The following is a 27478-nucleotide window of genomic DNA, read 5'->3' as shown; positions in this document are numbered from 1 at the left end:
CAAGTGTTAGGCTTCTAGCTGGGAAATCATTAACCTAAACTCAATTATGGCTTCCTAAAAACCAGTAAAAGAAATAGGAGCATCTCCAGGTCTCAGAGTCCAGAGGGTGAATGTAAAGCCAACCTGGATGAATTGCACAATACATATATACATGACATTTTCAAAACTGCCATATGTTAAGCTCAAAATTACAGGATAGTTTCACACATGCCTGTCATGTGGCTCGGGAAACACAGCTACCCCCTTCACTAGAATCCAAATTCATCCCTTCTGTCAGAAATAAGAACCTGATCTTCAGCAGGAGGGCTTTAGGACCAAATGTCTATCTCCCTTATTCAATGAATCTACTGAAGACATAAGAAACCCTTGCTCTTGATGAGTTTAAATTCAATACAACACATGCACAAATAAGTTAGGGATAGAAGAAGGCTATGATTTCATCAAGATATTGAAAACCTAGAGCCCAAACAGTCCTCCACCAAAATAGTCAGTCAACAAACATTTATTAAGCATCTACTGTTAGAAATACTGAGGATTCGGGGGCAACTGGAAACCAGCCCTAGAGACGGGACGTCCTAGGTTCAAATCTGGCCTCAGACACTTCCCAGCTGTGTGACCCTGGGCAAGTCACTTGACCCCCATTGTGTAGCCCTTACCACTCTTCTGCCTTGGAGCCAATACACAGTATTGACTCCAAGACAGAAGGTAAGGGTTTTAAAAAAAGAAGAAGAAGAAGTACTGAGGATTCAAAGAAAAGCTTACAGGGGTCCCTGCCTTGAGGGAGCTCACATACACACAAATGGGGGAGACAACTGGCAAACAACTGGGGATATTAAGGATAAAATGAAGATAATGAACAGAGAGAGGCTATCACATTAGTACAGATCAGTCCCTTTTTTCTGAAATACCCTTAGAGAATTGCCTAGGGCAGCAAGACAAGCTAACCCAAGCTAACATAGCCTCTAAATTCAGAGATTGGGCTCGAACCCAGGGTGCTCTGATGCCACATCCAATTCATGCTGCCAGGCCCTCCCTTTTACTTAAGGAAAATATAAGGGGTGATCACTAACCACTCATCTACTTCACTCTTTACTCATCAATCCAAATCTGAAGGATCCACATAATGGATCTGGGTGTCAGGACTTCACTGCCCATGAGGGTATCTAGGAGAAAACCCCTCCCAACCAAGTGGCTAATGCTCATGCCAGGGATCTAAGAGCCTCACACTGTCCTACTGCACATCAACTTCTAATCCTTGTTTAGATTGTTTCATAGTCAACAAGCTTTTATCAAAAGTCTATATGGCATGTAGGGAGGAACTCGCCAGAGAGGCCTTAAAACCTTGAAAGATGGGATGGAATAAGTCAAGTAGTAATCAGTGCTCTGTACCCTTCAGGAAAGTCTGGGTTCTCTCAATCCACACAATCCATGACACAGGGAACCTGTCATAGCCACTCAAAAAAGGACTACTTGAGGTCATTTAAAATTTAAATTAGTATCCAATAGCTCCAATTATTATATTTTTAAGGTTTATTACTAATCATTTGAAGTAGAAAAAATACAAGAACAAAAGTGAAACTTAAGTATGACCACATGTGAAAAACTCTCCTGCCTGGCACTGACAACGTTACCAGGAGACAGAGAGTAGGTAGAGCCACACAAAACTTATATCTTCCTATGTTGGTACATAATATAGATAAGTAACTAGGATGCTGGGAAAGAGAGGCCCTGGGGAGAGAAATCTCCTTGTATAGGTCATCTAGTCTAGAGGGGACATCACCTTTTTGGTGCCCTGAACTCCTTGGTAATCAATCTAGTGACCTACGGATTCCTTCTCGGAATAATGTTTTTACACCAAAACAAAATAAATAGAATTAAAATGGAAATGAATTATACTGGAATATTTCTTGGTCCTGAACTAACTTAGCAACCCCTGACCTACCTTAACTACCTTTCTTTTACAGAGCAGGAAACCAAAGCCCAAAGAAGTAGAATCATTGACTCAAGGCCACAGAGATGGAGAATGGCAGACATGGGATTCACACTCGAGTCCTGTGACTTCTAATCCTGTACTGATTCCCCCGTGCCATGAGATCTTGTTTCTCCTTCCTCCCAACATCCCCTCCTGACAAAAAAAAAAAAAAAACATAGCAAGGATAGAACTTTTCTGTTTATTATGTAAATCAACTAACTGCCCTACACTCTCTGGTAGACCAAGTCTTTTCAGGGCAAAAGTAAGAAAAACAAAACATTGGGGGGGGGGGACACTTTCCTAAGACTGATTCCTACCAGCTACCAATAGCCTTCAGACCTTTGCCAGACTTCTGGCTCTACCCAGGTTCCCATCAGGCCCATGCCATGGCCATGGGACACTTGAGCTCTGGGCTTGGTCAAGCAGCTGGAGAATAAGAGAAAATTGTGGTCCTTATCCAAATGTTAAATTTAGCCCTCAAATCTCCACTAAAGGAAAAAATCAGCAGATGAAAAGTCCTAAAATTCTATTAAGATGGAATAGGATAAGTTGAGGCTCAAGTAACACTCTGCACCAATCAGGAATGACTAGTTCCTTTAAATAATGGCTCTCATATCACAAGCAATCCACAGCATAGGTAGGTAGGTAGATAGTGTGAATTAATGAAACTGTCATTAACTGACCAAGACAGGAGCCTCAATGGACCTTCTTGACTCTCAAATCAACACAACCATAGGCAAATCTGAAAAAAGCACAAAGATGTGTGTATCTGATCGCCAACCTGACAAATTCCCTTGCTGCTCTGGCTCCCAGCTATATTTCAGGCTTCATTTCACATTACTTCCCTTTCACACACCCTCTATTTTAGAGAAATGCACCTACGAGTGCTTCTTGACTTTTCTTCCTTTCCCTGTGACTTTGCACAAGCAATAATCTTCCCAACCCTGCCGTACCCTAGTCTAGAACATATTCTCTCCTCACCTCTGCCTCTTAGCACAACTTTCTTCCAAGAGACTATCACTCAGCTGTCACCTGTTGCTTGAAATCTTTCTGGACCCTACAGTCCTGAGGGCTTTCTATGCCTTGGAATTACTTTGCACATACATTTTGTTTATATATATATGTAAACAGTGGATTAATTATTATACTAATTAACATATAATTTTAATTAATAGAATATGTGAGTAAGTGTTACATGTAGTTATCCTCCATCAGTTTAACCCCCTGGGAAAAGTCAGCGCCTTCAGAGTAGGGCCTGTTGTGTTTTGTCTGTTTATCGCCAGCATCCAGGAAAGTACCAGCACAACAAGCCACAAGGTAAATGTCTACTAAATTAAATTAGCGGTACGACTTGTTGGCCATGAAGCACACCTGTTAACTAAGAATCATAGTGACAGAAAATCAAATGGATGGGCTGGACAGAAGAAGGGAGAGCCATTTCCAGCCCTTTTTTCAAGGATCAAAGGATTGAGCTGGATCCAAATTCAAAGGAGGAATGTGGTAACAAATCAGCAAATACAATAAGAGCTAGCATCTACGTATGGCTTTAAGTTGTACAAAGCACTTTAGAAATATTATCTCATTGTTGATTCTGTGACGTAGCTTCTATCATTATCCCCATTTTGCAGATAAGGAAAATGAAGCAGACATAGATTAAAGGAGCTAGTGATTATCTGAAGCTAGATTTGCACTTAGCTCTTCTCAACAACAAACCCAACTTTCTGCCCACTGTTCTCTTTAGCTAGTATCTATAGTAATCTGCCACATGTCTGTTGGGCTTAAGTGGGTATAAAATGAACCCTGAGAACCTTAAAGTACAACACAAATGGTAGATCACATTTTTTTTTTTAGTTTTTATTTTATGATTTCATTGGTGTAGGGAACTCCCAGTTTGGAAATTCCCTCTAACAACCCAAGCCGGCACCTTCAGGCTCTAGAGAGTTGTCAGGAGAAAGAAATTAATTTGATCACAGTCACAAGTCTTCCTAATTCCAAGGCTGGTTCTAGCTCCATCCTGCTTCTCTGGCTTTTGTGATTAAATTAAGAGAAAATTATAAAAAAATTTAAACTGATGAATTTGGGGGTGTAATGTTCAGAAATACTTTTCCAAGCATAACTGAATGGTGAAAGAAAAGGAAAGGGTTAATGAGAGAGGGGGAAGAATCCTAAAGCCAAACAAAAATCTAAGTTTATGCAACCTAAAAAAGAAAGAATGCTGAGGGGTGATTTGGTAACTTTCTTCTTATACTTGGGACCACTAACCCAAAGGATGATGACTAGTTAATATTCCTTACCTAGAACGTAGGGGGAAACAATCTGGTATTCCTAGCATTCTAGTTTACAAAGAGCTTCCCATAAATGATCTCAGCTAAGCCTTAAGAGTGTCCTCTGAGATAGGTACTTCAGGTATCAATAAACCCATTGAATAGATGAGAACACTGAGGCCAACAGAGGATGTCAGAGTAAGGATTAGAACACAAGAATCATGACTCTGAAAACTATATTCTGCCTCCTCCAAAGAAATAGGGACTTAACTATTGACATGTGCAAGGCCAAGAGGGGACTGTTGAATTGGATAGGAAGAACACTTTTATGACACCAAAGGCTATAGTTTATGCTAAAGAAGGAATTTTGCATATTCTTCCCAAGGGGACTGGGATTAAAGGCTTTAAATCCCTGCTTTAAATCCCTGAAATCAATTAGATAACCTGTCAAAGTTCCTTCTAGTTCTTTATATGATGAATCGATAATTTGGGGGTGCTTTGATATTATATTTAAGAGCGCTTGGCTTAGCTGGACATAGGCACTGGACATATTTAGTAGGGAGAGGTTATAGCCTATGATACTATGTAAATCGGTCTAGTCCCAGACATCCTTTAATGGCATGTTGCCTCAGTTGTCCCAGTGTGGTCGCATTATGGTCTCAGTAGGGCATGAGCTGACTTTGGAAAGTTTTGAAAATATCCCACTTCTATCATTTTTTCTCCCCCACCCCCAACTCCCAACAAAACTGAAGCTGTATAGAAGGGGGGAAAGAATGCAGTCCCTGGAGTCAGGGGAAGTCACTAAGGAAGTCACTTAGCTTCTCAAAGACTCAGTTTTCTCATTTGTAAGATGAGGAGATTGAACTAGACAACATGTACGGTTCTTTCGAGCTCTACATCTATGATTTTATAGGGAAATACAAGAGACTCTAAAAGTTTACAGATCGGTCAAACTATCCCTGCCAGAATAGATGCTGCCACTGTGCACTGGTTAGACAAGCTTAGAATTAAGTCTACTCTTCTTGTTCCAACTGGACAACTGGGGAAATCCATGAAAGAAAATAAGTGGGAAAAGATTTTTTGCTATATTAATGTCTTCTTTTTCCCAAGGAGTTGTAAGGATCAAAGGCAAAATAAAGACCCTTTTTACAGGGGTTGTGTTTCAGAAGTATATAGACTGTCATATTTCCAGTCTGAATTTCTGTCACTCTAGAGAAAACATAAAGATTCAACCAAGAGTATATTTTCTCAATTTTTATTTTTTTAAAAACCCTCCCCATTGTGTGTGTGTGTGTGTGCGTGTGTGTGTGTGTGTGTGTGTGTGTGTGTGTGTGTGTAGGTGTGTTTCTTCACAGTTTGGCCAAGTTACACAAGTCTATTACAGTTAGGAATTAGTTTTCATCACAGTGGAATAATCTGATTCAAACCCTTGAAGTCCTGAACACTAATTTGCTCAAAAAAAATCATATGTATAACTTGCGTTAGCAGTCCCTTAAGACAAAAACAACTATGAAAGTTTCGTTGACCCAGACCACATACCTCCAACTTTTCTGAAAGACAGGACAGAGTCTCTGGGAGGAATGTGGTGGCCACTAAAGGGTTAACCCAGCTGATTTCTGGGATGAGGATGGAGTCTGATTTTTTTTTTTAAGGCAAACACCTGGAGGGGAAAAAAGTAGTATTTTGTTTCTACCTCAAGAAATTGCCTACAAACATAAAGCAAATCACATCAGTGGAATACTCAATTATCTGCACATGCTAATTAACTAAGTGTAATCAGGCCCCTTTCAGGCCTCTTTTCACCTGCAGTAATATGGGGACTGGATTTACTTCCCTGCTCCCCACTATGGGTAAAAAACATTCCACAGACTGCATGGTGCATCCAAGAGTAGCTAGTAAGCACAGATTTGTGCTGATGGCAGGAATTTCCTCTGCTCAAGGCACCAAGAGAACCCACAATATGGAGATGGCAGGACCGACTGTAGACTGCAATTATTTCCCAAACATATTTTAAAGCATCGATTTAAAGTTCAGCTGGCTAAAACTATGTTCCGAGAGGGTTGTTTCATAAAATTGGGCCCAGAGAGTCATGTGAAGTGGTAAATATGCAGTCCTGACAATTAAATATTCATGAAATCAAGAGTTACTGAAAAGCTGAGTATATTAGAATATTAAAATCCATTGCCTTTTCCCTCTTCTTTCTTACCAGCCTTTTTCCTGGATCTGCAGAGCAACACAACCCCAATGGAAATGTCTTGCAATCCCAATGCTTTACAAGGTTGCTTTTCACATGAAAACCATATCACTGATTTCCCCCCCGATTGACACACAGCCCTGATGCTCATCTTGGTTCCTGGATGCAGCACACAATCTGACCACTGGTGATTTCGGGGAAGACACATTTTTTTTTTCTCCTCCTAAGACTTGTCAAGTGAACCCAAGTCTAAATTCAGTGTGGCTAGAGAATACTCAGTCTGATCCAGCCCCAGTGTAAGTATTTATTCAATCCACCTGTGCATTGGCAGCATTCACAGAAAGCAGACCACTCTGGAACTCAAAGGTTTCAAGCCTTCCTGAGATACTATTGTCTCTGAAGACAGTGAAACTCATCATCATGCATCTTCCCCATTCAACTTACATTGATCACCCCAAGCGTGGTGTTACTAGTAAATGGCCTGAGCGCAGTTCTACAGCTTCCAAACACAAGTCATGGGATTGAAGTAACTTTCTTTTTTGGAAAGGGGAGAGGAGGGTAGGGATTGCCATTCAATTTCCCAAAGTTGAATGTCATCGGTGCCTCCCCCGGAGTTCCACTGAGCCTCCACTTCCACCAAAAAAAAAAAATGAAGATGAGAAATGCCCAGAGATAAATTCACTTTCTGAACAGTAGAATGGGCTGACCTTGTTCTAATGGCAATCTGAAAAATGCCATTCCTTCCTCTTGGTGGTTTATTTAATAAGAGGGACAGAATGAAATTGGAACCATCTTTCCTTGAACTCCATTACCTAAAGGGCTGTCTGTCCCTCCCTGTAGTAAGAAGGAGCTGTCCCTTGGTCTGCAATGACACAGCAGGGCTGAGCCAGATTGGAGGGGCTGCTCTTCCTGGGGGTGGAGGGTGACAGGTGAAGCCACAGAGCTCCCGGCTGCAATAACAAGGGCTCAGTTCTGCAAATGAGGGAAACTTTGCTCCCCCACTGCTGGGCATCTTATCTGCATTGGGGCTTCTCTCCTCCTGCTCCCCGCCCCCGGTCCTCAAGGCTTCCCCAGAGCCACTTCAGAACTCGTGGCTCTGAAAGAAGGAGCCTGCAAGCCTCCTCCCTTGAATTTGGGAGGGCAAGCAGAGGTCTGTCTCTGCCTCCCCATGCTGGACAGCTGACTGACCCTGGCGACCCCCTGTGGTCCCCGTCTCACCCTCACCCCTCATCCCTGGGCACTGGAGAGCCAGCAGTAGCCAGATTCGCCTTTGCACACCCAGACAGCAACAATCACCACCCTACAATCCAGGACAGGCTCCTCCACGCCGGCGCTGCTTCCACTTCCGAAAGTCACTCCCTATCCCCACCCCTGCCCCACGACAGACGGACAAACCCACAGCGAGACAGACTGCCCGATGGACAGACAGACAGACAGATAGACAGGCCGACCGGCTGGCCTGCCGGCCCCACGGGCCGGCAGTCCTTCTTGCCCTGTCCCAGGCCCCCGCCCCTTGGCCCGCAGACCCCACCCTCTGGCCGGGGCTCTCCTGCCAGGGCCCCGGCTAGAGGCGATCCGAGGGCTCCCGGCTCTGCGCGGAGATGCTGGCAAAGGGGCGGCGGGCAGCCCTACCTTTTTGTCTTCTTTCTCACTGTTTGGTCTCTTCTCTGGGTGGCTGTCCCCGGCGGCCGCACTTTCCCCAGGCTGCTCATCCTGCGGCGGCGGCGGTGGCGGCGGCGGCGGCGGTGGCGGCGGCGGTGGCTGCTGACAGCCTCCGCCAGCCCCCTGAGAGTGGGGGATGGGCTCCGGGCACTGAGAAACTCCCTTAACATCCATCTCCATCTTCTGATTCACTGTAGGGCGAGACAAAAGCGGGGCAAGGACTTGGCAGTCAGCGGCGCACGGCAGCCTTCTTCACGGGCCCGCGGCACACATGGCTGGGAGAGCCGGCACGGGCGCAATCGCTCTGGCTCTGGCTCCAGCTCCGGCTCCGGCTCCAGCTCCGGCTCGGGCTCCAGCTCCGGCTCGGGCTCCGGCTCCGGCTCTCCCCCGCCCCGGGCTCTCCGCCGCCCGCCCCCCTCCCTCCCTCCCTCCTTCCCTCCCTCTCTCTCCCTCCCTCCCTCTCTCTCTCTCTCTCTCTCTCTCTCTCTCTCTCTCTCTCTCTCTCTCTCTCTCTCTCTCTCTCTCTCTCTCTCTCTCTCTCTCTCTCTCTCTCTCTCTCTCTCTCTCTCTCTCTCTCTCTCTCTCTCTCCTCTTCTTTTTCTCCCTCTCTCTCTCTTCCCCCCCTCTTCTTCTTCTCCCTCTCTCTCTCTTCCTTTCTCTCTCTCTCTCTCCCTCCTCGCCCCTAGAACATCCAGACTTTTGTATCCATTGAGAGCGCGCCTGTGCCTGTAGGGCTGCCTCTGTGTTTGTGTGTGAGTGTGAGTGTGTGTGTTGTGTGTGTTGTGTGTGTTTTGTGTGTGCGAGTGAGTATGTGTCCTTGGTGCGGTGGCCTTCAAGCTCCCTGAAACAGCCAACGCGAACCGAGCAGCTGACGCCTGGCCGCCCAGACCCATTGAGCTCCAGCCCGGCGCGGTGGTTATTTACTTTCTCTTCTTATCTAGGTCCCAAATCCAGACCTTTGTTCCCCCCCCCCCTCTGGCTCCCTTCTGCTTTTCCCTTTTCCCCAAACCCCCTCCCCAGGAACCTTTGGAACAAAGTTAACTGGAAGAACAAACCCCAGATCTCCGGGATTAGCCGGGGGAAACTGCCAATATCCTGGTCACTCTGAGGAAAAGTTCAATGTCCACCCCACCCCCACGCCGACCCCACCCCCAGCCCCCGGTGCTCACCCGGCGAGGCTTCCTTCCTCCCCTCTCCTTCCCCTGGCCAGAGCCTATGCAACCCCAAAGCAAAGGAAAACAAGCGATTTCCCGACCTGTGCAAGGTGGTGGTGGCGAGGATGAGAGCCGAGCATGGGCACGATTGTGACTGGCGTAGCCCCCCTCCCTTACCCACGCCCGACCCCCCCCACCTCCACCCCCCCTTTCCACTGGCGACTGCGATCTCCTGGATGGCAGTCGCCTGGCAGGCTAGGGTGAGTGTGTGCGCGCGCGTGTGTCTGAGTGTGAGTGTGTGTTTGGTGTGTGACTGGAGCTCCCTCTCTCTCCTTCTCTGTCTGCTTCTGCCAGCGGCGTGGCACGCAGCATTGCACAAGGAGAACTGGAGTAAAGAGGAAAAACAAGACACAATTTCAGGCAGGAAATCGACATCCCTCCCAGCAGCCTGCTCCCGGGTTTGAAACTGACCAGAGGGGAGAAAATACGGTCTGTCTCTTAGTCCGCCTCCTTTGGGTTAGGAGTAAATGTTGGGAGCCCAGGCTAGATGGGGGAGGAGAGGAAGAGGAGAGAAGCCAGGGGCAGGCATTTACTGCAATATGCCTTGGATTTCTTTTCCCTTCCCTTCCAAATGTTGGCTGCCTTTTTCAGATCGGAAGTTGTGCATTTTACAAGAACCTGCTCTCAGAAGGGCAAGTCTCGCCTTTGGTTAGGATTCCACCGGTCAGACAGCGCTTATTCTCTTGGTGTGTATATATTTTAAAAATGAATGGCAAGGTTAGACTTGGTAATTCTTAAATCAGGGCTCGCCGTCAGGTGATCAGGTTACACTTCTAAATATAACATCACATTGTCCTGGAGAACTGCCTGGCAACTTCATGGAAACATCGAGGAGGAGGGATTTGTGGTCGTGGCCCTGCGCCTGGGCTCAGGAACATAATAGCCGGCTTCAGGATGAACTATTTGGTGATGAAGATGCAGGTCAGTATTAAATGATGCCCTTTGCTCCTTTGCCTGGGATTGCATAATACCCCCAACAGATGAGATAAATGAACTATTCATTTCATTTCCCGGAAAATTACACTGCTAAGGTGTGATGAATATATGAGGCTAAGCTGAAGAAACTGAGAAGTCTTATCCTTCCTTTCTGCATCACATTATCCCCAAGATAACTTTTATGTGGCAGTTACACATTTCCCCCTAAAACAAATCATGTGCCATGTCACTATCTCTTATGGTTCAAAGATTTCTAGCTCTAAAGGGGCCTCAAAAGCCATCTCACTCAGTCCCCTTATTTTACAATTAAGGAAACTGAGGTCCAGGAAAGTTTAAGCATTTTACCCAAGGTCATACAAATAGTAAGCTATGAAAGTGGGAAACAAAACCAAGTCCTCTGATCCCAGGGCCACTTAGGGGCTCTTAACTTTTTTGTGTAGCAAAAACTCCATTGGCCATCTCTGAAGCCCACATGGACTCTTCAGAAAAAGGGGGAGGGGAAGCATTTTAAATGCATACATAAAAATGTAATATGATATTTGTTAATTTTCAATAACTATATTGCTGCAATTTAAAAATGCATAAACTAAAATACCTAGGATTGCAAAGGAAACTACACTGAAACACAAATTATATATGTATATATGTGTGTGTATTAAATATTCACAGACTCCAGCATGTTCTTTCCATGGATATCTTTGAAAAGAATCTTTTAGCCTCTGTTTTTAATACATATGATCAGACAATCTTGATAATAACTGCTCACATATGTTTTTGATGCTGCATGTATCATCAAATTTGATAATAATGATAAAAGGCTTTGCAGTCATTATTGAATTTGATCCTGGCAGTAACACAAAGCTTGTACTCTCCCATTAATCTGGGGTTCAGACATATTAAGTAACTTGCTCAGTGGGGAGTGGGGACTTTTGCAGATGATGGTCTTTTTTACCCTCCACATACATGCCCATGTGGCTCTTAGGGAGGCCACCCATCTCTTCTTTCTCATAGTATTATAGCTTTGGTGCCTCCTGGGGAATTCATAGAGGAGGGGGCCAACACAGCCTGGAACCCTTGGCCTCACACCAGGGTTTGGGGTGTTTTATAACTTTTTTATATATCATTGTTTAAAAACAAGAAATAAAGTATATGAGTCAAGATTCGAACCCATGTTTTTGGATTACATGTTTGACATTCTCTAAAAGATCATAACATAATTCTGTGGAATTCAGTATTCTTCAAATTATCTCTTTGCTAAAGATTGCATAATTAATAAGTGACCAAACCAAGACTTACACCTAGGTCAGACTTCAAATCTAGGGCTCTTTCTAGGATAATTCAACCAAAACAGGATTACGATATCAAAAGTCTCAGGGTCTGAATTCGTGAGCTTTGCCCTTAACTCTTATATTTTTGTAAAAAAAAATAGCAAAGAATGGAATTTTTAGATTTTTGTTTTCAGTTAGGGATTTAGATGGGTAAATTGTCTGCAAATGACGGTATTGCTATTGTTATATATTCTGAGGGATCTAATTTGATTTTGACATGTGCATAGGAGACGCTTTGCTGGAGAAGATTCTTTAGTGTGGTGTTCTGCTCCAGTGACTAAATTGTTTTTATACTCAAGAAACAATAAACCCAGTGGGACCCTGCATTGTCTACATCTTTCAGTCAATTATGTGACTGAAGATATGAACCTCTATAGAATAATACTTGAAAAAGTTTGGCAACTCCCTTCTCCAACTTTTAACCAGGATGCCCTCACTGAAGGTATAAAAGGCTTTCCTGAGCTGGAAGCCCAGCCCCATAGTGGGTGTGATTAACCTGAAAAATATTATTACCAAAACTCTGTGCAGGAGAAGCAGCACAACAGATGCCATCCAAAGATATGTGATACCATAAGGCCTTTGGTATCCACAAAGGGACACGAGATGTAGAGACAGTCCCCAGGCAGGTCCTCATAGAGGATTTCCAGGAAGAGTGGATAAGAGATGGTCAAGATAAGGCAGACATAGGTTGCTCCCTGCATCTTTGGCAGGAGTGATTCTATCGGTGCCATTGGAGATACATTTAAGGATCAATATTTGGGGAAAGGAAGTTTGCTTTAGTTTGAACTTCAGTATATTGTGCAAGAGAAGCAGCTCTGATGGTAAAAGGGAATTAGAATAGATTCCTAGAAGAAGCTAGGATTCCAATCCTGCTTCTATCACTTACTGGTGGTAGGGCCATGGGTGGTAGGGTCATTCTCTCTTTACATGTTTCAGTGTCCTTATTTACAAAATGAATATAATATTCTCTGTAGGCCTGTCTCACAGGGACCTAAGAAAATGGTCATGGTCAAGTGCTTTGCGTTTAAACCTTATGCCACTATTTCAGTGTCAGTTATCATGGTGTCTTTAAAAAGGCATTATACTACAGTGAAAGATATATACAGGTCAAAAAATAAACCCATTAGAATGGCTGAGCATACTAAGAAGATCCAAGTGGCCTCATCATCTAAGAGGACTTATTTACACTGAAAGAAATAAAAATGACACATCTTGGTCATTTGTTTTATTCAAATAGATTCTTTTTTAAAAGAGTTATCTTCAAACACTCATGCATCTTAGCCTTGACTGTAGGCAAACACGAAGACAAGTAATCTTTGGAGCAGCAAGGTTATGAAGCTGACAGATTTTCACTCTTCAACATGAAAAAGAAGCACATGATGGGACAGAAGCTAGAGCAGCTGAATGGAATTTGATCCTTCTTCCATGCTTTTTTTCCACCAAAATGTGTTTTAAAGGATTGGATGAAGATTATATTAAAAACAAAGACATCAACTCTTCAAGTTGGTCGTTTTATATTTAGAAAAATGAGAGCTAAAAAAATCCTATTGTTACATACAAATATTTGCCCCCATTCTTCTGCTCTTGTATTTTTGGAACTCCCAATTGTTCTGCATACATCTGCCCTAAGTAAATGTGGATTCACCCAAAATATATTGCACATCAAAACTGTTGATTGCATACATTCGGGTACCTAATTATGCATGCAGATTGCTGCTTCAAGCATGCCGGCAGCTTACAACATTTCCAAAATCCAGACCTTCAAGTCATCAGAAGTATTTGTTACTATTTTACTGTTACCTTAATTGGCTTCATTTCTGGTTTATGAGAAAAAATAAATCTCCTGGATAATTCTGACCTTTATATCCCTCCACCCAGTCACCTCAGATGAATCACACCAGCCTGGTCAGCTTTATCGGATGCTTCAGTGTGTGGCTCAAACCACTTTGTCCCTTTAGCCATTCCAAGGACAGTTATCAAAAGAGTTGAATATTTGAAGTTCTAAACTTCAATGCAATCATGGATGATTGGTCCATTTTTCGACCTTTTGATTTGACTGACTGAGATCATCACATCACTCTCTCACATTCTCCCCTTCTCCCCATCACACTAGAAGCCCTTCTGGAGATTCCTGCTGGATGGAAAGGTTCAATAATCTAGGCAACTTTTCTCTCAGTCTCTGAGTTGTGGGCTCAGATAACACTAGCTAATAGTCTACAGTTTTCCATTCTTCAGTAAGATGACAAGCCCACACATTCTATGATCTCTCCATTGAAATCTGATACTCCCTAGTTGCTCATCTTGACACAGAGGCGATCCAGGATTCGCAAAGTCTCTGTAAGATAAGTCTCAGCTCTAGCAAGGTGGACCAAGCTACAAAGTCTATGAAGGGCCCCTAGTTGAAGAAGCTTGTCAATTTGATGAAATGTTTTGACTGCTGCTCTCATGAAGACCCTCTGCTAAGTCCTGAGAGATTGCAATCTCAGTTGGTGAAAGAAATACTTGAACCACTGAAATAATGGATTTGGGGGCATGTTTTATAAGTCTTAGAAAGATCTGAAGAATGTAATGATTTTCCTAAGAGCAATTATTTTTCCCCATGTCACCAAAAGATCCATTGGGTTAGTCTATTGTCATTCTGGATGCTCTCCTGGACCACATATTTTAATGTGTCTTTAAATATTTTTTAAATATTTTAAAAACCCATTTCTTAAAATTTGGAGTTCCACATTTTCTTCGTCTTTCCTCCCTCTCACATTTCCCAGACTCATTGAGGAGTCACACAATATGATACCCATTGTGCATGAGAAAGCATACAAAACATATTTCCATATTAGCCATACTGCACCCCCAAAGCAAGAAAAATAAAGTGAAAAAATATACTTCAGTCTGCACTGAGAATTCATCAATTTTCTCTTTGGATGTGAGGAGCATTTTTATCATAAATTCTTTGGAATTGTTATAGATCATTGAATTGATCAGAGCAGCTAAGTCTTTCACAGTTGATCATCATTACAATATTTCTGTTATGGTATACAGTGTTATCCTGGTTCTGCTCACTTCACTTTGTAGCAGTTCATATAAATCTTCTCACATTTTTTTCTGAAACCATCTTTTTTTTTCATTTCTTATAACACAATAATATTCCATTAAAATCATATATCATATCATTTTCACTTATTCCCTAGTTGATGGGCATTCCATCAATTTCCAGTTGTTTGCCACTATCAGACCTGGAAGTCATACTGATGGGCCAAAGGGGATGCACCTTTGGGAATAGATTCAAAATATTCTCCAGAATGGTTGGACCAATTCACAACTTCACCAACAATAAATAAGTGTACCTATTTTTTCACATAACATCCAATATTTTTCATGTTACTTTTCCAGGAGCTAATGGCTCCTGGGTCATATATGTAGAAAGATTCAAGATGTTTATTTCAAAGAAATATAGGATTTTTAATAGGAAGAGATTTTTAGAGATCATTTAGTTCAAGGGTTCTTGAACTTATATGGGAAATAGAACATCTTTATTTTTTACTAACATCTAATTGAAATTTAACATTTTCTTCAATTATTTGAAATCAATATTCTGAGGAGATTCCCAAAGGCATCCATTACACCAAAAGAGGTTAAGAATCCCTGAATACATCCAATTATTGCATTTCATAAAGAAGGAAGTAGACCTGAAGGGGTGAAATGACTTTTCCATCTAGTTTGGGTTTATAAAAATGTAAAATAGTAAATTTGGAAAATATCTGCTTATCAAGCTGTTTTCTACATAGCACCTCCAGAAAACCCGAGCTTCTCAGTGCCATTTAACATTTTCCAATGCCTCAAATATAGATGGTAGTCTTGGGAAATATGTAGGTGATGACAAGCTAGGATGACAAACAAATACAGTGGATAACAAAGTAAGGATCCAAGAAGATCTTGACAGGCCAGAGTACTGAAATTAATGTAATAAAATGAAATTAGTGACATATGTCAAGTCTTATATGCAATTGGGTTAAAAACATCAATTTTACAAGTACAGGATAAGGTAAGGTTAATTAGACAACAGTTGTCGGAAAGAGATTTGTGGGTGTTAATGGTCAACAGTGTGATATGGCAGCCAAAAAATCCCTTGGAATCTTGATATACCAAAAGAGAGGCATAGCTTGCAAGAATCTGCTTCCCTCATACTAGGGAGTCTTCAGTACACATATAATTTCCTCAAGTAACCTAAACTCTTGATTCCTCAGTCTATTTACCTACTCCTCCACCCTGCCTTAGCCACACACAAAGACAGACTTTGATCTTGCACAAAAAAAGCACCACTTCCAATTTAATGAACTCTGAAATTCTCTTATCTCATCACAATGTCATTTTATCTGATTTTCTTCCTTAAAATCCAAGCCTTGTTCTTTGCCCACATCATGACCTCCAATCCTCCAGCTCTTTAGTTCTCTTTCCAACTATTCCTCCTGCACTAACTACCCTCTCTTCCTTTTCCCATCTTGAAATCCAGGTAAATCAGTTCAACTCTATACTGCTCCTCATATCTCCTACATCTTCAAAAAACTTTTACTTGACCTATTCATCCCTATTTGCCATTATCCCACATCTCTCCTCCATTTCATGGCTAAATCTCCAGAGAAAGTCATCTACAATTGTTGTCTCCATTTTTATCCCATTCATTCTTTTTGACACTTTAGTTTTGATTCCATTTTCATCATTAAATAAAATTTCTCTCCAAAGTTTCTAATTGCCAAATCTGTTAGCTTTTTCTCTCAATCTTTAACTTTTTCTAACCCCTCAGCAACTTTTGGCACTGTCAATCACACTTGTCCCCTTGATAATCTCTTCTGTCTCCTCCTCCCATCACTGACTACTTCTTATAACCTTTGCTGGATCCTCAACCAGGTTATATCTACTAATTGTCAATGTCCCAGATAGCTCTGTCCTGAGCCCTTGTTTCTTCTCCTTCTATACTGTTTTACTTAGGGATCACATTATTTTCCAAGAACTCAATTATCTTTCTGCTGATAATTCACAAATCTATTTAGCTTTAAATCTCCCCATTGACCTCCATGGCCTGCATCCTAAGTTTTACTAGATGTCTCATAGTCATCTTAAACTCAATATGGTCAGAACTGAACTTATCTTTCTCCAAAAACCCTCATCTTTTCAAATTTCCCTATTATTATAGAGACTACCACCATCCTCTCAGGAACCAGGCTTAAAATCTAGGTGTGAACTTAACACCTCTCAGATATATCCCTTTTTCTCTTCTGATAGTGCTACCAACTGGTACAGGACCCCATTATCTCGAATAATGACTGCTATTGGGTCTGTCTGCCTCAAGTCCATCCACTCCAGCCCAGACTCAGATGTCAAAGTAATCTTAAAATGCAAATTTGATCATGTCATCTGGATACTTAATGAATTTCATTAGCTCCTTATTATATCAGGACATCAGGAGCAAATATTAAATACTTCATATGGCATTCAAGGCATTCATAAACTGTCCCCATTTCTAGTCTTTTTAGTATTTTCACTTCTTTATGTTCTTATGATATTGGCCTTCTTCTTATAGTTTCCCAAGCAAGGCTCTTCATTTCCTGATTCCAGGCCTTTTCACTAGTCACCTCCAATGTGTAGAATTTTCCTCCTACAAGCTTTTGAGTTCCTTTGAGTTCTAGCTAAAATCTGACCTTTTCATCAGGAACCCTTTCTTGAAGCCCCCTAATTCTACTATCCTCCTCTGTTGTTTTCTGTTCCAATTTATCTTCTATATAGTTTGTACATATTTTAATTATTTTCTCCCATTAGATTATGAGCTCCTTGAGAACAGGAGCTGTCTTGTACCTTTCTTTGAAGTCATTCATTGGAATCATCATCATCATCATCATCTTCCTTCTTTTTACTCTTCTTCTTCTTCTTCTTCTTCTTCTTCTTCTTCTTCTTCTTCTTCTTCTTCTTCTCCTCCTCCTCCTCCTCCTCCTCCTCCTCCTACTACTACTACTACTACTACTACTACTACTACTAGTACTACTACTACTACTACTACTTCACCTTCTCCTCCTCCTTCTTCTCCTCCTTCTTCTATTCCTTATCCTTCTCTTTCCTTTCTACACAATCAATTATTGAATGAAATTATTTTTATTCATTTTTATTCTTATTTCCAAATTCTCTCCTTCTCTTTATCTCCTCCCACACAAATTGAAAAGGTAAGAAATATGATATCCATTACACATGGAAAGGTATCCAAAACATATTTCTGTATTAGTCATGTTGCCAAAAAATAAAGTGAATAAAAATATGATTTGGACCACACATACTTTAACAATTTCCTCTCTGGAGGTGTATAGCATTTTTCATCATGAATCTTTTGGAATTATCATAGATCATTATATTGATCAGTATAGCGAAGTCTTTCAGAGTTAATCATTGCAATGTTGCTGTTATTGTGTACAATGTTCTTTTAGTTTTGCTCACTCAACTTTGCATTAATTCATATAACTCTTATAGCTTTTTCTGAAATTCTCATTCATCACTTTTAATTCACAATAGTATTTCATCACAATTATTTAATACAACTTATTCAACCATTTCCAAAATTGATGGCAATCCCCTCAATTTCCAGTTCTTTGCTACCACATAAAAGAGCTGCCATAAATATTTTACCTATAGGTCCTTTTCCTTTTTCTTTGATCTCTTTGGGATACAGACCTAGCAGTGGTGTTGCTGGTCAAAGGATGTACACAGTTTTAAAGTCTTTTGGGGCACTGTTCTCCAGAATGGTTGGACCAGATCACAACTTCACCACCAGGGCATTAGTATACCAATTTTTTCACACTCACTTTAACATTTATCATTTTCTTTTCCTCTCAAGTTAGCTAAAATGATAGATATGAGGAGGTATCTCAAAATTGTTTTAATTTGCATCTTTCTAATTATTAGTGACTTAGAGCATTTTTCATATGCCTATTCATAACTGATTTTTTTTCTTCTGAATACTGCCTTGGTAGGTATTGCAACCATTTATCAATTGAAGAGTGTTCTTAATTTTTATAAATTTGCCTCAATTCCATGTGTGTGTTTTTTTGAGAAATGAGGTCTTTCCAAGAGAAACTTGAAAAAAAATGTTTTTCCAGTTTCCTTCTAACTTTGGTTGCAGTTTTATTTTTCCTTTTTCATTCATCTCATATCACTGGGATGCTTTCTGCTGCCAACTCCTTCACCCCTATCTCACACAAGAGGTGGCCCTACTCCTTATCATTCCTTACCTCTGGCAACACAAGTTATCTCATTCTATTCATCAACTATTGTCTGTTTTGTCTTCCCTACATTATCACTTATCATCAAGTTCTCATTGTCTACTGGTTCTGCTGTAGCTATTCTTTACAAACATGCCACTGATTTTTCCATCCTTAAAAACTTTGGTGTGATTCTTCTCTCCCTGCTACCATTCTATATCTCTTCTGCTCTTTGTGGCTAAATTCCTTGAGAAGTCCATTTGCATTAGATGCTTCTACTTTTTCTCCTTTCACTTTCTTTTTAATCTCTTACAGTCTGTCTTCTAACCTTTTCATTCCATTGAAACTGCCCTCGCCAAAGATACTAATGATCTTAGTTCCCAAATCCAATGGCATTTTCTTAGACCTCATTCCTCCTGACCTCTTCCCTATTTATCACTTTCATTTCCTTGTTACTCTCTTCTCTCTAGGTTTTTGGTACACCACTCTTTCCTGATTCTACTCCTACCAATCACATCATTCCTTCATCTCCTTTGCTGGATCTTCATCCAGGTCACACATTCTATCTAACTCATAGATGTCCCCACAGGACTCTGTCCTAGGTCTTCCTCTCTTCTCCCTCTATTACCTTTCACTTGGTGATCATATCACTCAATATAGTTAATTATCAGCTCTATGCTGATCATTCTCAGATCTACTTATCTAACCCTAACCTCTCTGTTGATCTCCAGTTTTGCATCTCCTAATGCCTTTCAATCAACTCAACCTAGACATCTAGAAGAAATCTTAACCTCAACATGTCCAAAACTTAACTCATTATCTCCCCTCACCTCTATCTTCACTCTTCCAAACTTCACTATAACTGTAGTGGGCACCATCATTATTCTCCCAATCCATCAGACTCACAGTTTAGCTGTCATAGTTGATTCTTCAAAATCTCTTATTGACCAAGCATAATCTGTTGTGGAGGTGTATCGTTTTCACCTTAGCAATATTTCTCAAATTCCCAACACTCACTGTTGTCTAATATTGCTATCACTCTTGCATAAGGCCTTATAGTTTCACTCTTGGATTATTGAAATAGCCTGCTACTCTCTCTCCATTCCAATCCATCCTCCATTCAGCCATCAAAGTAATGCTTCCAAAGTTCAAATCCATGTCACTTTGGTACTCAAACTCTAGAGGTTCCCAATCACTTCCACGATCAAAGATAGAAGCCTCTATTGGACATTTAAAGCCAATCATAAATTAGTGCAGCTTCCAACTTTCTAGTCTTCTTATAATTGATTCCACATCATTTACTCTTTGGATCCAGTGACAGTGGTTTCCTTGAGATTCCATTAACAACCCAATCCATCTTTTGCTTCCAGGAATTTTCTTTGGCTTTCTCATATGTCAGGAACATTATCCCTCCTCTGTTTTGATTAGAGGCTGCTTTGTGTTTCTCCTTGAAAACCCAACAAAAACTCTGTCTTCTACAGGATAGCTTTCCTAACTTCTTCATTCTAGTGTCTTCCCATAGTTATTTGATTCTTGTACTTGAATGCAAGGACCATCTTTTGCCTCCTTTTTGTATCACTAGCAGTTAGCACTATATGCCTGGTGCATAATAAATGTTTATTGATTATTGAATATTTGTATACCCAGCCCTTAAGCAAAGTCCCTAGCAATAGTAGGTGCTAAATGTATGTATATTGACTGAATGAGGAGGTGATAGAACTGCTTGATTTGCCATTGTAAGCCTACCCAACTGGAGTATTGTGTTCAGGTCTAGTCTTCAGGTCATTTCTTGACTATTTCTGGACTATAATTCCTCTAGTATAGTCATCTTCCTCAGCTCCTTACTCTCAGAACCATTTTGACTCTGCCCTTAGGTCCCTAGGCAGAGATGAATTTTCATCTAATCTTACCCAGAAATGGACTTCCACATCACTTCCCAGTCATTTCCAAATCATACCCCAAGATTCTGTTTTCTATATCCTTTTACATATTGTCTTCTCCTCCTATTCACCATTAAAATAAATCTTTCAACAGCAAGTCAGCTTTGCTTCCTTGAATTTGTATCCACAGTACTTAGCATAGTGGCTGGCATGTAATAAATTTTTCATCATTCATTCATTCTAGACACTGTATATGTGAAAAAAAAACATTAAGTCAGAAAGCATGTGGGGAAGGATAACCAGGTCAATAAAGGCCTTGGTCCATTTCATTTACAGTATGAATAAAGTTCTAATGATACTCCAGTCAGCTAGATGGCATAGTGAATACAATGTGGGATTTGAATTTTTGAAGTCCTAAGTTTTAAATCTGAATCATTTGTCCTAGCTGTATGGCCCTAAGCAAGTCACTTAACCTTTCTCGGTCTCAGTTTCCTTCTCTATTCCTTGGGGTTATTATAAGGGTAAAATTAGACTATATATATATACATTTGTATATATATGTGTATATATATATATATATATATATACATTTGTATATATATGTGTATATATATATGTGTGTGTGTGTGTTTGTGTGTGTGTGTGTGAGTGTGTGTGTATAATTTTGCAATCCTCAAAGTACTCTATAAATATTAATGATGAAGCTTAGTCAGGTAAGAAAAAGTTCCCAAGGGAACATGACAGATGTCTTCAAGTGTTTGAGGAGTTGTCAAGTGGAAGAGGAATTAGATTTGAGCTGTTTGGGCCCTGAATGCTGAATCATGAACAATAAGTCTAAGTTGCTAAAAGACCAATTTGTACTTGGTATAAAGAAGAACTTCCCAGAAATTAGAGCCTGGATGAAAGCAGAAGGATCTACCTTCATAGGTAATGATTCCCTTTCTTTAAAAGACTTCAGGAAGAAAATGATCATTTTTTTGGTATGTAGGAAAAATGTATTAATACTATATTCTGCATTTTAGGCAAAGGTCTACTGGAAATAATATTTAACTTAACAGTACCATAATATCTGATCATTTCTAGTTGTGAGCGATGTCCTAACTGGAAGAATCTCTCCCCACTCCCCTTTCACATAGCCTTAGACATGTCTCTACCCAAAGATGGTTTGAGAAAAATTTGTAGGAATGTTGAACAAGGAAAAGGTCATAATGATATGTTCAGATACAATTTGGGGCTAATATCTTAGAACAAAAATCATCTAATCTACTGAAAATTACTCAAATACTGAATTCTTTCTTTATCTATTCCTCTCAAGGATTAAAAGGACTCCCTTCCTGTGAATGGAATCTTTGGATGAAAAGAAATCACTCCCTTTAAGTGGGTCAAGGTGCCAATCACTTCTTGAGGAAAGGGAGACAATGATCTTAACTAGGCAGGAAATAAATTTGGTTTCTACCCTTGATCTGTTCCTGGGTTTTAGCCCTTTTTTCTTTGCCTTTTACACAATTCCAACTAGGGACAATTCTGCAAAGAGGTTTTAGATGAGAGGAATATTATTTTTAAAATAGTTTTAGTTGAACTCTGTATAATTGCCATAAAATCCAAAAATTTAAAATTGAGAAAAAGATTTCAGTAAAAGGAACTTTGATGACTCTTTGCATTAAGAAAATGAATTGTTTGAAGAAGACACAATGAAGATGCCTGAAGAAACCTCCACAGCACCAGAATATCCAGCATGAATTTTGGAGTATAATTGACTAAACTGTGGGGGCATTGAACACATGTATTTTGAATGTAAATTTGTATGCCAAAGGGGACTGACCCTAATTGTATGTGTGTGTATGTGTGTGTTTGTCAATGCACCTAGCTAACATTGATTTTGCTCTCTCTCTCTTCTATTCACCTCTTATCTCTAACTATTGTAGTTTCCCTCTTGGAAAAGTACAATACTGAATGCACCTGTAGCTAGAAGATCTTCAGAGGTATAAGATGGTTATGTTAAATTATTCACTGGGGAAACTAGTCTCCCAAAGACTCATGGGGGGGGATGGTGAAAGGGAATTATTTATTTTCTTTGTCTATGTTGAGTTAATCAATCAAAAACTTAAAAGCATCCCTACTTAACATTAAGTAAGGGAGTTCATAGTCATTTACTTGGAGAGCTACACCCTTTAAACTCAGTCAGAAACAGAGGATTAGAGGTATGGATCCCAAACTTGTGAATCCTATGATCAGAATTGATGCCTTTTGAGGATGAAGGGTGTTAACCCCACAGACACTGGCCCCTGGGCAGTACTAGACAATTTGGAAATTGTGATTGGCCCCTGTGAAAAGGGGAAGGGACAATAAGACACTATAAAAGCAATCCCCAAACTCCCTCAGAGCAGATTGTCTTTGAGAAGATAGTCTGAAGAGATTGTCTTCTAGAGATATTTTTCTGACTGGGGAGAATCTTCTAGGGAATTTCACTGGAGACTGTGGCTGGGAGCTTGGTTTCAACTTAGACTCTGACTCTTGGATCATTTTGTTGGGTGAGTAAAAGGCTGATCCCTTTCGTAGCTTCTAGAAGAGACCAACTTCCATCTTGGAGGAGACTGCATGGTTACTCACTACCAGCCTTCCTGGTTGAGAGCTAATTAATCTCTGCCTGGATTAAGATCACCTGGATCAAAACATTTAGGTTGATAGGATATATAACTTCTCTATTCCCCTCACATTTCTATCTTTATTGTTTCCTCTCAATTTATAAATAATTGTAAACAAATTTCTTACTCAAGATATAATAAATATTATTGACCACATTTAACCCTTACAACTACAAAGAACTTTTTAATATGCTTTCACATTGGAGATGTAATGGTGGATGATTCCTTTGATTTATGAATTGCACTAGCTGATTGATAAGAACCCTTCCAAGTCTGAAGTTTTATGATTTTGGAATACATGGAGATTTTTCCAATCCAATTATTGAAATAATGACTGAATTATGTACTAATTTTTTATGTAATGAAATGACTGAATTATTATTATCTACTGAATTCTTCAAGGAATGCAGGTGTCCTTTGTTGGGAGAGAGGGGTTCTTTATTTATTTTCCCCATAAGAAGGATTTCCTCTCCATAGTGAAGTTTTCCAGATGCTCCTGTCTATCAATGACATTGTGCTAACTTCATCAGACCTGAGAACATTATGAGACCTCCTCATTCAGATCTTTGGTTACTTAGAGAAGATTAGTCTCTCAATCCACACAGGAAAAATGAAATGATTCATAGCTGCTCATTGTCCACACTTTGAGAAGCAATGGAAAGAAAAGTTCCATTGAGCACTGCAAATTGCCCAGAACTGAATAGAAAGAAGAAAGAGAACTGTTTTACATTAGGAAGCGGAGCAGAGTCTTTCAGTGATACCAGCTTATTTTACACACACACACAAACACACACACACACACACACACACAAACATGCATATGTGCATATGCCCAAACACATCCATACAAAACCATTTTGTCACATTTGAAAAAATAATTGTTAATGTTTCCCAGAGATATCATATGTTTGCAAAACTTGAAACACCAAAATTTATTCATTTATTCAATAAGAATTTATTACATCCCTGCCATGTGCCTATCACTAAGGATCCAAAGACAAAAATAAAATAATATCTCATAGATCTTTCATTCTATTAAGGAAGGAGAGAATAATACATAGACAGCTTAAGTACATATAAATTAAATACAAAGTCCTTTCTTTCGTGGGGATGACACTAATAGCTATGGGAATCAGAAAAAGACTTCATATAGGACGTGACAGGAGCTGGGTCCCATAGGAAATTAGGAGATCTATGGGGCAGAAGTGGGGCTAGAATATCTTCCAGGCCTCGGGGATATCTCCCATACAAAGGTAAAGAGAGAGGGAACATGGAATTTTGGGCATGATAAACATCCAATAGGATAGAATGCCTGGAATAGAGAGCCCATGAGAATGATATACAATAATCCTGAAAAGGTATCAAATCATGAAGAGCTTCAAATGTCAGAAAAAAAGGAATTTGTATTTTATCCTAGAGGCACTAGGGAGTCGATGATGTTTCTTTAGTTAGGGTGTAATGAAGTCAAACATATGCTTTAGGAATATCAATTCATCAGTTATAGGGACAATTGAGACTATACACCAGAAATGCAATTAAGAGCCTATTTATAATATAGTTTGAAATCTGGTACTGCTCAATATCCTTCCTTAGATATTTTTCATCAAGTTCTTTGATATTCTTGACATTATATTCTTCCAAATGAATTTTATTATTTTTTCTAGTTCAACAAAATATTTTTTTAATGATTTAATTGGGATGGCATTGAATAAGCAGATTAGTTTAGGTAGGATTGCCATTTTAATTACATTGACTTTGCCCACCCATGAACAATTAACGTTTCTCTAATTATTTAAATCTGACTTTATTTGCATAAAAGAGTTTTATAATTATATTCATATAGTTTTGGGGTTTCTTTTGGTAATGGAAAAGAATTTAAGTGGAAAAGATCAGACATACAACAGTGGTAAAAGACTATAGCAACTTGTGCTTGACAAAAGTAAAGCTCTCAGTTCTTTAAATAAGAATTCACTATTTGATCAAAAACGTTGGGAAAGTTGGAAAGCAATTTGGCAGAAAGCAGATATAGACAAATATCTTCCACTTTATACCAAGATAAGATCAAAATGGAAACATGACCTAGGCATAAAGAGAGACATCATAAGCAAATTAGAACAAAGAATATATTACTAATCATATTTATGGACAGGAGAAGAAATTATGAACAAACAAGAAACAGAAAGAATTGTGAGATACAAAATGGGTAATTTTTAATACATTAAACTTAAAAGGTTTTGTGCAAACAAAACTAATGTAACCAACATCATAAGGAAAGCAGTGAGTTGGGAAAAAAGGATATACAACTTCTTAGAAGTCTCAGATCTAAATTATATAGAGAACTTTGTCAAATATATAAGAATATGAGTCATTTTCCAATTTATAAATGGTCAAAAATATGAACCAACAGTTTTTCGATGAAGAAATATGTATATATTTTTCTCAGTCGAAATAGGGAAATTCTTTCTCACCATTACTCATCTATTATTTCTTTTCTGTTCAGAAAACCATCACCATAGTTCAGGTCATCATCACTTCTCTGCTGGACTATTACAACAGCCTTCTGGCTTATCACCTTGCTTCACCTCTCCCCTTTCCAATCTGCTATTCCTTCAGCAGCCAAAACACTTTCCCCCCCCTAAAGTCCAAGTCTGATCATGCCCCTCAATGAAATTCAAGGCTTATCTCCAGAATCAAATAGATAATAATATTCTGCTTGGAATTTAAAGCCTCTCACATACTGAACCCTTCCTATCTTTCTAGGCCTTTTACTGTCCTCTATATATCCTACATATGCTATAATCCAGGTTCACTGGCCTTCCTACTGTTTCTCTTATGAGACATTCCATTTCCTTCTGGTTTTTTAGTGACCATTTCTATGTCTGGAATGTTCTCCCTCTTCACTCTGTCTCCTGGCTTTTCTGGCTTCCTTCAAGATTCCACTTAAATTCTACTTTAATCCCTCCTTAATTCCACTTAAATGCAATCTTTCTTGATTGCTGACATTGCTAATACCTTTCCTCTAAGATTCTCTTCCACATTCTCTATACATAAAAATTATATTTATGTAGTTATTTGAAAATCATGTCCCTGATTAGAATGTAAGCTCCTTAAGGATATGGACTACATTTCAGTCTTTCTTTGTATCTGAAGTTCTTAGCACAATGCCTGACACCCAGTAACCATTTAATAAATGTTTGTTGCCTTCCTGAGGAAGAGAGGAGGGTTTGGAGATCACAAAAATGAATTCTGTTTTGGAAGTAGTGATTCCAAGATAGTAGTGGGACATTCACAATCTCTAAAGACCCAAAGTCATGGGTGACCACAAAAGCAAAAAGGAAATAACTTAGTAGGCATCAGTAGATGTTGCAATTTTTAATGATGAACTCTGCACAACGATTTAAGGGATATCATTTAGAGAAAGGAGACAGGCATGGAATGAGAAAGGGTAACAAGTTGGGTAGTCTGAATACCACACTGGAACTCTTTTAGGAATAGTTATGGGAGATAATGGGCAAATGTTGGGTTATGATATGAACCACTGAGAGAAAAGCCACATGGACAAGATAACAGATCCATTGAAATATTAAAGATTTATATTTTCAGGGATGCATATTTGCAAAGTGATGTTTTATATATGTCCTTAGGGAAACTTTTAATAAGTGGAAATGAATGATATGTTCAGAATATTAAATGTTTGTATATAAATGTTTTCAAAAATACTTACATGTCTAAATACAATTTTTCTCTTTAATAATTTAAATATTCTCCTGCATTTTATACTATTTATTTGGTAGGAAAATCCTTTTTTATTGATAATGCACATACTTTAGGCTTGCCCCTAAATATCATATAATTAAATAAGTAAAATCCAAATTAATATGGTTTTATTATTTAGCTCTTTTTCTCCCTGGTTATCATGTATCTATTAGATTAATCATCTTGCCCTAGGGAGAAAAGACAGAAGAAATCACAGCTAGCATAATTCAGAAAGGCAGCAATAGACCGGACCTGACTTCACAGCCCTCTCATCTCCTCCTCCCCATCACATGCTCAGAGGAATTGCAGCTGGAAAATGACCGCAGAGATAAACCAGTCAATGATGTTCATGGATTCTTGAGCACACAGTGATGAATAAATGATAT

General features: G+C 39.7%; 1 protein-coding gene across 15 annotated transcripts in view; it reads right to left on the bottom strand.

The window, feature by feature from the left end:
- The window catches only part of RBMS3 (RNA binding motif single stranded interacting protein 3), a 1500462-nt gene that overhangs the window by 1462969 nt on the left and 10015 nt on the right, over positions 1–27478 (bottom strand). For 9 of the 15 annotated variants that reach the window (XM_056800925.1, XM_056800928.1, XM_056800932.1 and 6 more), the window contains exon 2: positions 8063–8283. In XM_056800925.1, coding sequence (XP_056656903.1) covers positions 8063–8283 — 221 coding nt within the window. Of the gene's footprint in view, positions 1–8062; positions 8491–9147; positions 9210–9347; positions 9476–27478 lie in introns of those variants that run through there. The other 6 variants (XM_056800934.1, XM_007505212.3, XM_056800933.1 and 3 more) reach the window with 6 other exon arrangements.

The sequence above is a fragment of the Monodelphis domestica genome, chromosome 5, assembly GCF_027887165.1.
Source record: "Monodelphis domestica isolate mMonDom1 chromosome 5, mMonDom1.pri, whole genome shotgun sequence".
In the NCBI taxonomy this organism is placed as follows: Eukaryota; Metazoa; Chordata; class Mammalia; order Didelphimorphia; family Didelphidae; genus Monodelphis; species Monodelphis domestica.
This window is presented reverse-complemented; position numbering and strand designations above follow the sequence as displayed.